This window comes from Leucopleurus acutus (genome assembly GCF_964270905.1).
Source record: "Leucopleurus acutus genome assembly, chromosome: 6".
NCBI lineage: Eukaryota > Metazoa > Chordata > Mammalia > Artiodactyla > Delphinidae > Leucopleurus > Leucopleurus acutus.
The window spans coordinates 63,650,379-63,666,317 of NC_139149.1; the positions used below are offsets into that span (position 1 = coordinate 63,650,379).

Below are 15,939 nucleotides of genomic sequence, written 5' to 3' on the forward strand. Positions count from 1 at the left end.
TATCTACTATATCTCAATTATATTGTAACAAGATATTCACTAATATCTTACAGGATAAAATCTGGAATACATCACTTTAGTTAATAATCTTGATCATTTTAAGATGAAATAACCCATTTTTTCTCAGATTTAAATACTTCATGTTTTTAGTATGTTTGTGAACTAAAAATAAAAAAAGCATGGCAAATTCCAAGACAATGGTGTTTGCCTTACTCTAAGCAAAGAATTAAGCCTGAACATAGGGCAATACTTTTAGAGAGTAGACATCTATTGATTTTGGTTGCTCTAGCTCTAGACATGTCCCATCACATAGCTTCTGCAGTCATATTTAGTCCATTATGAGCTTTACTGTATTTCTCCCTACCTGCCCCTTTCATCTTTTAGCAATTAAGATGATTATAAAATGGTAAAAATATAAAACACAAAACAGTAAAATGTTTATGGAAACTTATTTCCATAAGTAGAATTGCTAGGTAACTGAACTTGATTAAAGTAAAAGATCTTTAAATATTTTTGATGGAAATATTTATCAAATGTATATAACATAAAATATAAAAATTTATATATAACCATGTTTTGAACATTTTCTTAATGACTAATTGTTTTGAGTTACAGAACACTAATGCTTTTTGGATTGATTCAATCATTCATTCATTCAACCATTCAACAAGTATTTATTGAGTGCTACTATGTTCCAAGAACTGTGAAAGGCAGTAGAGATAGAGCAGTGAACAAAACATACAAAAAGCACTGCCCTGCTGGTGCTCATATTCTAGGTGGTATGTAGGATGTTTATCTCTACAGCAAATGGACCCTGACTGCTGTGGTTTTAGCTGTTCTGTCTCCTTCCCCTGTTGTCAGCTGTCACCTCACTGGCACCATGCTTTGTATTGTACCTGATCCATAGTAAGCACTTGGTAAATGGTAGTTACTATTATCCTAATCTCTTCACTTATTTTTACAGATGAAGATATAAGCCCTAAGATTTTTTAGTGAACAGAAAGTTAGAGGTAAGACTGAGGCCAAAAGCAGGCATCCTGATTCTCACCATGTTACACAGATCTTTTTCTGATACCCTGCATACTTAAAAAAAGAAAGAAAGAAATACTGAATCATTTAAATGATCATGAAGGGGCCATTCAGCTCTATATAAGTCCCTCTTACCCTCTAAAACTGAAATATGCAAACATGCCTTCCCCTAATTCTATTCCCCCAACATTCAGTGGGCAGACCTCGTTCTAGAGACAAGTAACAAAGGGTCCGAAAGCCCTGGGAAGTTTAACTTTATGCACCATTAGGGCACCATTTGCTCCCTTACCTTAAACTTGTCAACTTCAGCTTTTGAACATGTTGCATGATAAGATAGCACCTGGTTCAGAAAAAAAGGAAAAGAAACTTTAATAACGAGACATGATTCAATTTTCTGAAATTCTCCTGGCTTAAAAATAAATTTTGTTCATGTATATCACCTTGACATAACAGTGAATGCTAATGCACGACGAGATATTTCCAGTAACAGTCTGTGACACAGATTGTCATCTGTGCAACTACAGTGGAATCTATTACAATGTGGAATGGAAAAACAGCCCATGTTAAAGCCTAAGTATTTTATATCAGGATGTTTTTATAAGTAGTTATTTTATCAAAGGGACATAATGTGGCTCAAGACCACAGTTCCCAAAGATGTGAATACTTGTCCTGTGAAATGCTTTGGAACACAAATAAATTAAAAGGTGGGGTGTGTGTGTGCGTGCATGTACGTATGTGCGCAAGTGTATGTGTGCATGTGTGTGTGTACTGTGGCAAACACTGTAGCTTGCTGACTCAATTTCCATGTCTGGTCTATGTTCACTTGCCTGCTTTTGTTGTACAGGAAAGATTACATTATTATGCCCAATCATCTGCAATGCTTTCTGTAAGAGGATTTTATTTCCCTGTCCTACTGACAGCCTGTTATAGGTCTAGAGTGGAAAGGGAAAGAGAAATGAGGCTGGCCAGGGACTGCCCTGCCCCGGACTTCTTGTTTTGTAGAACTAATAAACTCACATTTGCTTGAGTCAGTATTGGATGTTATAAGGTATGTGTACATACTTACGCAGGCACAAACGTAATGTATATATTATATATACGCTATCAGTCCCAGCCTTAATCTATACATATCTCAAACAAATAAATCTGAGAAAAGCTAATTCCCTCTTCAACTACCAACCTTAGAGAATCTCAGTGCATGTTTGGCCCTGAAAAGCGAAATAACACATTTTATTTTGTTAAACTCAGCATTTCCCAAATCTAGCCACAGAACTTCCTTTTAGGTGATATATTAATCTAGGAACATTCCAACCTGATAACCTATTGACCAAGGACTTTGAGAAACACTGACCCAAGTTATGTACCATCCGTATGATAGAAGCAGAGCCACAGTGGAGGCAGTGTCTCACAGAGGTTAGAGCACAGCCTCTAGAGCCCGACTGCCAGGGCTCTACCGCTTCCCAGCTGTGGGAGTGTGGGCCAGCATCTTCATAACTGAACAGATTTTGCTCTTTTGGTTCATAGTTTACTGTGGTAAACTTTAGTTTGGCTGCCATCAAAACTTCTTACTATTTACAAGTCTCTTTCTGTAGATTCAATCTTCAAAATTTATCTTTATTTACTTTACAGAAAAATTCCCCTGAAACTCAAAATCTCTGCCACCGGGTGTTGCGCGGCCAGGCTTTTAGTATTTAAGGCATATTACCCACTCCCTTTATTTAAATCAACTTTACTTACTTCCTTTATTATTATTTTTTAAATAATAAAAGCTATTAACTTCACTACATTGAAACTATTTGAATGAGTGAAGCAGACAATTATTACAGATTAAGAATTCTGTCCACTTAACATGTTCTTTTGTTTTGTTTGTCATTATTGAAGTGTAGTTCTTTGTATATTTTAGATACAAATCCTCTGTCAGATGTATGTTTTGAAAATGTTACCTCCCAGTCTGTGGCTTGTCTATTATTTTCTTTCTTTCTTTCTTTTTTTTGTTTAATTGTGAAAGGATTCCCACCATCTAGTTAATTTATACATCTATCACCTCACATACTTATCTTTTTTTTTTTTGTGAGAGCATTTAAGTTCTACTCTCTTAGCAAATTTCAGTTATACAGTAGTGTCATCAACTAGTCACCATGTTGTGTATCAGATCTTCAAACCTTATATGTCTTATAGCTGAAAGTTTGTACCCTTTTATCAAACAATTTTTCTTTCTTTTTTTTAAGCAGTTTTATTTGTTTTATTTTTATTTTTTGAAAATTTTTATTGAAGTATAGTTGATTTACAATGTTGTGTTAGTTTCAGGTGTACACAAAGTGAATCAGTTATACATATACATATATCCCAATTTTCTTTTAATGAACAAAAGTTTTCAATTTAGATCAAGTGTGAATTGTCAGTTTTTGTGTATTGTATTGTTTTTATGTGTCCTTTCTAAGAAATTTTGCCTATCCTAAAGTTGTGAATCCATACTTTTTGCTATCTTTTACAAATTGTATAGTTTTATAGTTTTGTTTAGGTCTATGATACATCTGAAATTAAATTTGTGTATGATGTGAGATTAAGACTTTAATGAAATAAATGCCTTGGTTACTTTGTTATGATTCTTAAATTTTCCGGAGCCAAAACTTGGAGCCAACATCATTTTGGAGTTCATTCTGAGATCTTAAGCCTCTCTACCTGCCAATCTATTAAGTCTAATGACAAACTGATACCATAATGGAATAATCATAGTTCAGGCATACAAAATAGAGTTGGGCGGCCATTGAGGATCTGGTGTCAGATATTTCTCTGCACCACTGAGAACTTGAACTTTCTGTGAACTATACCAAACCTAAGGACAGCAGCCATTTTAAAAACAACATCTGCTAGCTGGTCTCAAGGTTGTTCCCCTTTGTAACTATGCAACCATTTTGGACCCCAACCAATTCTTGCTTAACAAGCACCCTTACTTCTTGCCAGTTCCAATTATAATTCTTGGTAAACAACTCATGTAACTAACTGTGGCTCCGCAGTTCTTGACTTTATAAGCTTTGTCCATTTTGTAGTCCAGTGGAACACAATTCAAGTGCTTCTTCAATCTGTGTCTCCCGGGCTGCAGTCCTAACAAACCCCCAGTAAATGCCTCTTTATTTAAATCAGGTCTCCGTTTCTGGAAGTTTGGTTAACAGTTCATAGGAATTTACTTATTCTATCTAATTTGACCAAGTTAACAATAAGTTCTACCCTTTGAGTCTTTTTGTGCTGAGAGTAAATGAGAACTCATTTACTTTTGTAAAACTCTGAGAACCAGTAAAGGGAGCGGGAGAATGACCTCACACAAGAATCTCACAGCCACTTTCTTCTGAAAAAGTACAGTCTCTTGTGGATGAGCAGGGAGGAATCATCAGCTAATAAGAGTACCTTGTTCCTGCAGGAGCAGGCCCTTTGGTAAACCACAGTCTGGGAGGATGTAGCATTGTCCCCTCTAAGATTCCCTAGAAAGGCAACAAGCCAGCAAAGCTTGAGATTCCTCAAGACAAGGGGATTCTTGAGTCCTGCCACAGAATACTCTGATTTTTCTCCTTCCAAGCAGTTTCTGCTGTTTGGTCCTAAAGGGTTTCCTGGGATGCAGCAGGAAGATGGAGATGTTTCATTGCTCCAGTTACCCTCTGGATTTGCTCTACACACAGAGCACAGCAATGGGAACCCAGCAATATCTGTACCCCTTTCATATAAACCATCAATGTAGCTATCACACAATCCTGACTAGATAGAAGTACACAAAAGTGATCTTGCTTAGCTCCTAGCTTCTTACGGTAGTAAAGTCTCTGATCAAATGTGATCACCTCACTGTTTTTAACAAGCATCTACAAAGGTTGTGAGGACACACAGGACTTTTCCTCATCACCTGTGGTCAGTGATCACATACCATTCACTCCTCAAACTGCATCAGTTTTGGTTGTGCCCCCATAATTTCATTGAAACAGCTTGTATAAAGGTTTTCAGTTTCTTGCTACCAAATCCAAATCTTGCTGGACAAATCTGCAAATGTCTTTTGCAGCAATATTGAGCACAGGTGATCACTCTTGCCTTTTTGAAGAATCTCCTCTCGGGGCTTTCTTGACACCACACTATTTTGGTTTTCATCCTACTTTTCTGTCTGTTCTTTCTCTGTGTTCTTTGTTGGTCTGTCTCCTCTACTTTAACTCTAAATGTAGAAGTTTGTTGGGCTCAGTCTCTCCTTCAGTGATGTCATACACACTCACAGCTTTATACATCATCTATAGGTTGACAACTTCCATATTTAGCGCTAATTTCTCCTTGAGCTTCAAACTCACATATTGTGCTGCTTACATCGCTAACTTCCTACTTGGTTGACTCACTGGCATCTCAAATTTAACACATCTAAACATGCCTGTTGATTTTCCCATCTGTAGTAGGCAGAATGATGCTCCTTGCCCCTTCACGATATCCACATCCCAATCCCTAGAACATGTGCATATATTTATGTTACATGGCAGGGGGGAATTAAGGTTTCCAATGGAATTAAGGTTGCTAATCAGCTAACCCTTAGATGGGAACATTATCTTGGATTATCTAGAGGAGCGTAATGTAATCACAAGGGTCCTTATAAGTCAAAGAGGAAAGCAGGAGAGTCAGACTCATAGTGATGTGATGTGAGAAATATTGAAACTCCACTGCTAACTCTAAAGATGGAAGGGAGCCACGAGCCCACAAACGCAGGTAGCCTCTAGAAACTGGAAGCACTATGAAGGCAAGGATCAGATATGGTTTTGGTCACCAGTGGGTATCCTGTCCCTAGGAGAATGCCTGATACTTAGTTGGCACTCAGTAAATATTTAATGAATCATGCAATAGAAAATAATCTTAAAAGAAAAGAATCTTTCTATTTCTTGTATGCTTCTCTGCTTCTATTATTAGTGGCCTTAATTTATGCTTTTTCCTCAACAAAAATCATAATATGTCTTAGAGCATAGACTGAACAGTGTAGGTAGGGTTGTCAGATTTAGCAAACAAAAATACAAGACCCCCAGTTAAATCTGAATTTCAAGCAAACCATTAATATTTGCACTATTTGGGACATACTTCTACTAAAAATATTATTCGTTGTTGATCCAAAGTTCAAATTTCACTGGGTGTCTTGTGTTTTTACCTGGCAGCCCTACTTCTCCAAATTAAGAAGGCTAGAAACAAGTATGGAACACTCTGCACCATGTTCCCAAATATTCATGTTCCTCACCCAACCCCAACCCCACAGCAATTCCCAGTGACTTTTTCTTCACAGCATTTTATCTGGCAATCTTACTGAATATCTTCAGTCTAGAATATTTTCAGCAATGCCAAATAACCTCATTAATCTAAAATCTGTGACAAATCTATGGATGCCACTGAAGGAAATATAACAAAAACAAATCCTGATTACTTATGGCATAACCAATATTCCAAAGAGAATCATTACTCTGTGTGTGTGTGTGTGTGTGTGTGTGTGAGTGACCATATGGCACAGCTAATGACTAAAGATCAGGCAAATTTCTATGGTTGAGAATAAAATGACAAATTAAAGAATTTATTTTTTTAAACTACTATTGTTGTTAAGCCCTCCCTTTTGGATAAGTTAAAGCTTCCTCCATGATTCCAGACTACATTAATTTTATAAGAATTTCCTCATAGGTTGTTGGGTTATGAGAGTTTAGCCATAACACACACAGTCACAAATTTTGTTTGACAGCTAAATAAAATCTGTATAACATTTACATTCAAAAGTAAACAGCTGACCCACAGAGCACTTGACAAACATTAAACTTTCGCAAGAAAATATCTATCCCAGATAGATTTATCTTTTGTGTCTGTATTAATTTAGAAAATATTTTAAAGTAAAATCTAGTGACTCAGTTTCACTAGATTTTACTTTAAAAGATTCTATTAAGAAATCTTTATAGTTCCAAAAATAAATCACTATTTGCAAAACCCTACCAACTGCAATTACCTTTTGGACTGAACTTGCTCCTAGCAAAACAAAGAAACAGAGGCAAGAAAATGTAAAATAAAGCAATTATCAGACTCATGCACAACAGAGTGAAGAAGTCATGTTTTTGTGTCGAGTCTCCACAGCAGGAAAAGACCATTAACTACATTTCAAAAGAAAAACCATGAGCAGAGCTATGAAATAGGACCACTGTAGTAAGCCTTGCCCTCCGCCACGTGCGGCTCAAGACCAGAGCCAAATGCTTGCCTTGCAATCCCAGGAACTGCCCCTAAGTAGCTGAGGGCAAATCTCTCACATCAGTAGTATTGAATGTTAATTTATTGTGAATCTAGGAAGCCATTTGCTCCTGTAATGAGAAATGGACCATTACAAATGCTGGCTGCCAGGAGCACAAACATAAAGAACCACTTAACAAGGAATAGGAACACAGACCTCGCTGAGGACCCAGACTGGCTGTCTCGGGTGGCATGAATATTTACTGATATGTTTATGGCTCAGGTGGCAAAGTGACACTTGGTGGCACTTGGAAAGTAAACTGATAACAGAATTAAGTTAAGGTGGTCTGAAATAAAATTCAAATAATTTATATTGATGAGCTCCAAAGAAGTAAAGAAACTTAGCGATCAGCAGCAGGCCTCCGGCCAAGGATGGTGACGAACCACAGCAATGAAAAGTCAATTTACCTGCGATGACATGATGGAAGTGCTAACTGAGTGAAGAAGCATTCTCCAGGATTTCTTAACAAGAGGATGGTAGGCTTCAAAGACACTGCAACTGAATGAATGCAGAGAAACTGAGAAATCATCAGTTTCTACTGTCAAATATTTAAGAAACTGCCTGCTGTTTAATGGAATGAAATGTTTCAAAAAGATAACTTCAAATAAGTGCATCTGCTGTGTGATCTGTTATCACACCCTTTGGATTATATCTGTCATAAAACATATTTTTAAAATTCTAAAAGTGACAAAACCTTTCTGAATTTAAAGTAGAATAAAAGATAACAGCAGAATCTGGGGTAATAAACAAAAGAGCCAATTGTCAGGATGACTTTAAAGTCAGCTGCTTTTTAAATACTATGTGCAGGAAACAAGGGCCACACTTGTAGTTCATATCAACATATATTTATGGTGTACCTACTATGTGTAAACCATTGTGATAGATATTTTGGTCTTCTTTTTCCCATATTGGAAAATACATTTTATTGGAGGCCTCAGTTTTATTTGATTGTTGGTAGTTGTATGAAGCACTGTGCTGAAAATGATTGTTGAGGCTTAAGGAGGAGCTCAGCAGGAAAGTACGCTGTGATTGATTAGTGATGTCTTCCATAGGCATTGGGGAGGGAAGAGTGGTGGCACGTGTGCTATGTATTTGCAATCACTGAAAACATCAGAATATAAGAAATGACTCTCTGGATCAAACTCATCCAGACTCTATTGATGAAAAGTGATGCAAAATATATTTTGAGAAAATCATGGATGTCTAAATTTAAATGATTAGGGATACACCTAAAACACAGATGTACTTTTGATTGTCAATTTCATTTTGTATTAGGTAAAATTTCTACTGGCAATAAACCTATTAGCTCTGTAGCCAGCCACTGGCCCTCTGTGATATAAGAAAGAGTGACCGACCTTCTCAGGTAAGAGGCTAAAAGTTCTCCATTTGACCAGTAGGACAAGCTGGTAGAAGGTATAAGAAAGTACAATTACAAGAAAGTACCAAGTTCTTACTGGGTCCATCTTCTTAGGTATTTAAAATAATTGTCTTGGTTTTGAAAAAGCAGGCTTCCTGTTATATGGAAACAGGAAGAAAATAAAAGCATCTATTAAATTGTGTTTAGGGGGATATGAGTAAAAGGAGTTTTCCAAAGAGCTTCTTGTACTGAAATCTATCTTGACAACAGTGTCCCCACATAAAAAGACCTCTAGGGTAATATGAGACCTGCCCATCTTGCCTGGATTCTCTTTTAATTAATCTTCTTGACAGAACAGACATGCCATTTTTACATTTCATTCAAAGATACAGAGTCAATTTCTCCAGTGGTTTGAGAGAGGCCTCAACTTAGGATGAGAGACACATTATTTTTTCACCCAAAGCAAAGATTTAATTTAATCATTCTATGTCACTACCAGATTAAAATGTTAATATTTATAATCACACTCCAAATTTCAATCTAATTTTGAAAAGTAAGCCCTAAAAATACTGTCATTATTATAAACGTTACCCATTAGCTAGAATATAATGACAACACTAGAATATAATTCTTTTGGTAGCTACCGAAACTATCTTTCACTCTTTGCTCATAAGTTGTTAAACATTGGTACTTGTGCACTTTCCAGAGGATAATGTTATCTTGTATTATATAAATCCTGAAAATTAACAGGTACTCTGAAACTACATCCAAATTATTATCCATGGCAGATCAAGCAGGCCACACATTCTTTGACACTCTTCCCATGAGAAGTGGAGTCTACATCCTTTCCCCTTGACTCTAGGTGGGGTTCATGACTGGTTCACTAGTAACATAATATGTAATAGTGATACTGTGCCAGCTGCACTGGGCCCAGGCCTTAAGAGACTGGAGGCTTCTATATCCCAGCCCTTGAAACATTCTCCCTCGTAGCTCTGAGCTGCTGTATATAAGGCCTATTTACCCTGTGAGAAGTTCCAGCCACATGGAGATGCCTGAAGGATGAAATACCAAACACAAGGAGAGAGAGGCCAAGAACACCACGAAGCCACACGTGTGAGTGACTGGAGAAGCCATCTCAAAATGCACTGTCCAGTTCCAACCACCCCAGCTGACCCATGTGGATCAGAGATGAACCACCTATCCCGGCCATTTTGGAATTCCTGACCTATAAGATCAGGAGCCTTTTTTGTATCTTAAGACCCTAAATTGCAGGATAGTTGGTTAAGAAGCAATAAATAAACAAAACAACATCAAACTTCAACAGGGCTTGCCACCCTAGGCCATCCACAGATTTCTGCAATTCAGGTGTCAACTGAAGCTCATCTTTCAAAATCTAGGTAAATTGGTTTGAACCCTTAAAACTATAAAAGGCTGTGGAAATTCAAAGCCTTTTTCAAAATATCTGCAAATTCCTGGCAGGTTTATATTCTTACCTTGACCTTCAAATTCTTATGTATTCTTGTACTGTATCTGCAATATAATCACCATACAAAAATGTGAAATTCAACTCCGCTTCCATTTCCACAAAAAGATCCACTCACATCAAGCGTTCATGAGTTCAGCAGATCTTGAAGAAGATTTTTTTTTGTACTTTCCTCCCTTCTTTCCTTCCTCCTTCCTTCTCTCCCTCCCTCCCTTTCTATCTTTCTCTCTTTCCTCTCTTTCTTTCTTCTCTTTTTTTCTCTCTTTCTCTTTCTTTCTTACTGGAAACAAATGACGATGTTTCATGATTTCCAATAAAATGTCAGCCTCGCCATTCTCAAAACATCTCTTGGTCCTTCCACCAATGGGGCATTTCACTGACCATTGACCTTATAACTTTTAGCCTCTCTTCATTTTTCTGGCTTCTCTCCAATATAACCTTCCTTTTTACTTTTTCTCCCCTATTCCTCCATTTCAAATGTAGAATAACACAATTATCTCCCTTTCTCATATAGAATGGTTTTCCACACCCTCTGGTTTCTGGAGGTGGTCAAAATCTATTCCTTCATATCTTTACTATCCCACGAGGGCTTGTCAAGGTTCTTCCCATAGAATTCCAGTGCCTAAGTTAGATAGTATGTCGCCCACCTTCTTACACTTTGGGAGTTCTCATATGTCTCTTAAGCTGTTCATTAGCTCAGTGGTTCTCAAACTTTAGCATGCATCAGAACACAGATGGCTGGGCCCTGCCTCCAGACTTCCTGGCTTAGTGTATCTGAGGTGGGACCTGAGAATTTACATTTCTAACAGGTTCCCGGGTGAGGCTGATGCTGCTGGTCTGGGGACCACACTGTGAGAAGCACTGTTCTAATTCCCATCCATGGATTCCAGGTTAAAGATGTCTGGGTTAGAGGGGAGGTTATCAGCTGGATGTTGGTATGAGCAGAGAGGAAAGAAACAAAGTTGTTTGGGTCTTCTCCCAAATACCAGTATGATTTGAATAGCTCTTTTTAAGAGGTTTAGAACTGTCTCCTTAGTTTTATTTTGCTAGTTACAGTTTTCATAACTATCTTTCTTTTCATTTCTGAATCACATTGAAAATAGAGATGAAAAATGCTGTGAAATTAGTTTCAGTGCATATGTTTAGAACACTTTGGTTTATGAAAGCAATTTGGTAAAGATCCTGCTTAAAATCATGTCATCATGTAAGTCAACTCTCTGACACTTCTGAGCACAGATATCAGAATTCATCCCCTGAACTGCACTGGTTTGCAGAATGACCTCATTCTCTCCTTGTCTATAGGGGTCAGTCAGTAGGAGTCCTTGATTTTGCTTACATAGATTAACTGCTTTATGGATTATCTATAGCATTCTTAAGGCAGGCCATTTCCTTCCATTTAGTACTTTTGTTAATTTTTCACCACTTGGTACACCAACATTAGGAAGCTGTATAGCTTGTTGGTTGAGTACAGGGGCTTTGGAGTTAGACCACTTGAGGTCATAATCCTGGTCCACTAGCCCTGTAACTTTGGCTTAATTATCTAACCTGATAATTAAGAGTCTCAGATTCCCCATCAATAAAAGGCAGGAAATATCTGCATTTTCCACTCACATTTCACTGGCTGGAGCAAGTCCCATGGCTCCATTTAACTTCAAGGGAGTGGAAGGTGTAACCCTACCATGGACTCAGCAGGGGCAGAATCAGAAATATTTTGTGATGAACTCTAAAGATTACCACAATGGTTTAGGCAGTCAAACAGCAAGTTGTGTTAGAACTGTTTTTGAAATCAGAGCAAATTAGTCCAATATATGAACTCTAGTATATGGATTTTATGGTGTTTGTTCAACTTTTGCTTCTTTCCTGATTCTCTTCTGTATTTCAAAGAGTTGTAATTTGGTAGGCAGGCTCTCCAAATAAGTGGGATTATAGTATATCCTTATTAAATTCTCTATATTTAACAGATACAGTACATGTAGTGTATGGCCATTAAATACTGTTGATTTGACTAAACACACTTTGATACCTATTGAAGAAAATTATTATAAGTGAAGGATTATTATTGGGTTATTTCTGTTCCATAACTTTTAGAGCTGCTTAGTTACTAATTTCAATCACTTCAATGTCCTTAGGGTGAAGGAAACAGCCTATTTCTTTTCAAAAAGTTGCACGTGGCAATAATTCTTCTAATTTTTAAAAAGTTTTTAGTTGTCTCTCTTAAAGATCTCAGCCATTAACACTTAAATTTAAAAGGTTTTTTTGATTAATTCTTAGTGTTATTCATTATAACTCTATACCTATGCATATTGGACTATAATTTATAACTGTTTCAAAATAAATGTTTCCTTTCTCACAGTTACATTACTCTCCACACTATATGTTAAAGTGAGGCTGTTTTTCTTAATCATGTAGGTTATTAAGTATATTAATGTTTCACAAATGCTTTTCTAATGAACTCCTTGCTTACTTGTTTTTTTTATTTGTTAATAGCAACAGAGGAAAATATAGCATTCTTTTGAACTAACTGAGCAACTTCGATTAGTTATTTCTGTTTCTAAAACAACTATAATATATGTCAATGATTTTTTCAAATCTATAATTTAAATATCTGGAACCATTAGTGATCTGATTTCACTTACTGCCATACTTCCAAGTAGCCCATTATTGAATATTTATATATATTTATATTTTGTACCTCTCCCCTCGTGGTTTTTGTATAATCAACAAGGCTACCACGGTTGATAATTTGGGAGAGAGATACCTTGCTTATTTGCATTGATTATGCAGGAACACCATGGAGAACTTTATGTTTGAAGCAGCGTGGTTTTGCTGGGAGCTCCCCCTGGAGTAAAAGGAATAAGAAGGGACCGGGCCTTGTTTGGGCCACTGTCAAACTGACTGGGGCCACAAGGGCAACCGGTTGCCATGGAGGAAAGGGAAGTCCAAAAGTAAGACTGAAAAAGGGCAACTTTTAACCTGTCTGGGCAAGGTTGGTGGCTACAGAGATCAGATTAGATTTGAGGGAGTAAGTCAGGGCATAGCATCCATGCAGTTGAGGTGTCCAGATTATGAATCATCCATTCAATCAAGAAATATGAATTGAGGACTTGCAAAACATTATCTGACATAAATGGTACCAATGTTTTCTTAGGTAGTCTCCCAAGGCAATATAAATGAAAACAAAAATAAACAAATAGGACCTAATCAAACTTATAAGCTTTTGTACAGCAAAGGAAACCATAAACAAAATGAAAAGACAATCTACAGACTGGGAGAAAATATTTGCAAATGATGCGACTGACAAGGGCTTAATTTTCAAAATATACAAACAGCTCATATAACTCAATAACAGAAAAACAAATAACCCAATCAAAAAATGGGCAGAAGACCTAAACAGACATTTCTCCAAAGAAGACATACAGATGGCCAATAGGCACATGAAAAGATGCTCATCATTGCCAATTATTAGAGAAATGTAAATCAAAACTACAATGAGGTATCACCTCACACCAGTCAGAATGGCCATCATTAAAAAGTCTACAAATAACAAATGCTGGAGAGGGTGTGGAGGAAAGGGAACCCTGCTACACTGTTGGAGGGAATGTAAATTGGTGCAGCCTCTGTGGAAAACAGTGTGGAGGTTCCTCAAAAAAACTAAAAATAGAGTTGCTATATGATACATCAATCTCACTCCTGGGCATATATCTAGAAAAAACTAAAATTCGAAGAGATATTGATTCATGCATCCCTATGTTCATAACAGCACTATTCACAATAGCCAAGACATGGAAACAACCTAAATGTCCATCGACAGATGAGTGGATAAAGATGTGGTGTATACATATACACAATGGAATATTACTCAACCATAAAAAATAATGAAATAATGCCATTTGTAGCAACATGGATGGACCTAGAGATTTTCATACTAAGTGAAGTAAGTCAGAAAGAGAAAGACAATTATCATATGATATCACTTATATGTGGAATCTAAAATATGACAAAAATGAAACTATCTATGAAAACAGAAAAAGACTCACAGACATAGATATACAGACTTGTGGTTGCCAAGGGGGATGAGGAGGTGGGGGAGGGATGGATTGGGAGTTTGGGATTAGCAGATGCAAACTACTTTATATAGAATGGATAAACAAAAAGGTCCTACTGTATAGTACAGGGAACTATATTCAATATCCTGCAATAAAGCATAATGGAAAAGAATATGAAAAAGAATATATATATATGTATAACTGAATCACTTTGCTGTACAGCAGAAATTAACACAACATTGTAAATCAACTATACCTCAATAAAATCAATTTTAAAAAATATCTATTGAGGACTTAATTGTGCCAACCACCGTGCACGTGGTCCCTGTCTTAATGGAACTTCTGTTTTAGCAGTAGAGACATACACTAAACAGGCAAACATATGCATTGAAATAATGGCTACAAAGTCAACTAGCAAAATGCTGAAAGAGACAGTGGGGGTGGGCGGAGTGTGGGGAGGTGGCAGGAAAGTGGGTTAGAGACTCCCTCTCTGAGATGGTATTTAAGCCAAACCCAGAAAATATAAAGGAGCTAGCCAGGACAAGGGGTAGAGGGAAGGTATTTTGGGTGGAAGGCAAAGTTGCTTGGAGGGCAAAGTGAGTGAGGCGGGGAGACCTGAGGAGGCAGGGCTGGGCAGAGACCAGGCCATCCAGGGCCTTCTAGCCCAATAAAGGATTTTACTGTTGTCAACGGGATGACACTGAGGGATGTGGGGCAAGAGGCTGTCTGTGACCTGGGCAGCCCCTTATGCACTCCTCCTCAGTCACACCCCACTCCAGACATGACCACCACTCCCACTTTCGAGGTATTCTTTTCCTTGGTATATTACGTAGTTTTGCCTGTTCCTGAACTTAGAAAAGCAGATCCCCATTACATGTAGAACATGACCCTGTGGAGGATGGACTGGAGGTGGACAAGAGTGGACGGGGAGAGAGAACGGTGGCTGGGCCAGGACAGTGGAAGTGGAGACTGAGATATGCGGAGACAATGCACCAGGATCTGGAAAAAAGAGCCCCATCCAGGGAGAAAGGACCAGAACCATGGAAGTGCTTAGCCTTTGTCTTTGTCTTTGTGATGCTTAGACAACTGTATTGCTCGAGACCCTGGCCACCCAAGTCCCTGCCTGGGCCCCACGCAGTGAAGGGTTCAGCTCTGGCCATCTTGGGCTGTGGTCCACCTCCTTGGGGAGGGAAGTCCCTGGTTCCCAGGGGGACATGTCCACCCAGACTATGTTCCAGGTACCTGGGATCACCCAGACAAAACTCCAGGTACCCCAGAATTTCCCCAGGCACCCCACAGGCCCCAGTCCACTGCCAGGACCTGCATGGGCTTCTACCCCAGATTTGGCCTCCTCTGGGTACACGTTTGTGGGGCTGTGGACAGAGTCTGGAATGTGCAGACTGGGGGGTTCACACGTATGTACAAACCCAGCACAGTGCAGGGAGGGGATGGGTTGTAGAGAGAGGCAGGCAGCAGGTAGTTCCTGGGTGTGATTTACCATCTTTTGAAAGCAGCATCCCCTTTCTGCTCCCTGTGTTACAGCACTATCAAGCTACTCAGCATCCAGATACTGAGTGAGATACTGAGTGAAGGCCAGTTTCTTACTTAGTCGAGTAGAAACCTGGTTTCAAGGGCCAGTGTTTCACTACAGAAGCAGGCAGGCTCAGGCAGGGCTGCTCCTCGGAGGAACACTGTTCTCTCTCACTCTGTGGAGTAATCAACCTGCGCCTACTGACCCAGGCTCAGCATTTGCTTC

The 15,939-nt window shown here is 38.3% G+C and overlaps 1 protein-coding gene across 1 annotated transcript in view; it reads right to left on the bottom strand.

Moving 5' to 3' along the window:
* PDE11A (phosphodiesterase 11A) overlaps nt 1-15,939 on the bottom strand; it is a gene marked incomplete at its 3' end in the record, with an annotated part of 409,287 nt that overhangs the window by 137,811 nt on the left and 255,537 nt on the right. The window contains exon 10 of the mRNA XM_082841569.1: nt 1,319-1,369. Coding sequence (XP_082697695.1) covers nt 1,319-1,369 — 51 coding nt within the window. The remainder of the gene's footprint in view (nt 1-1,318; nt 1,370-15,939) is intronic.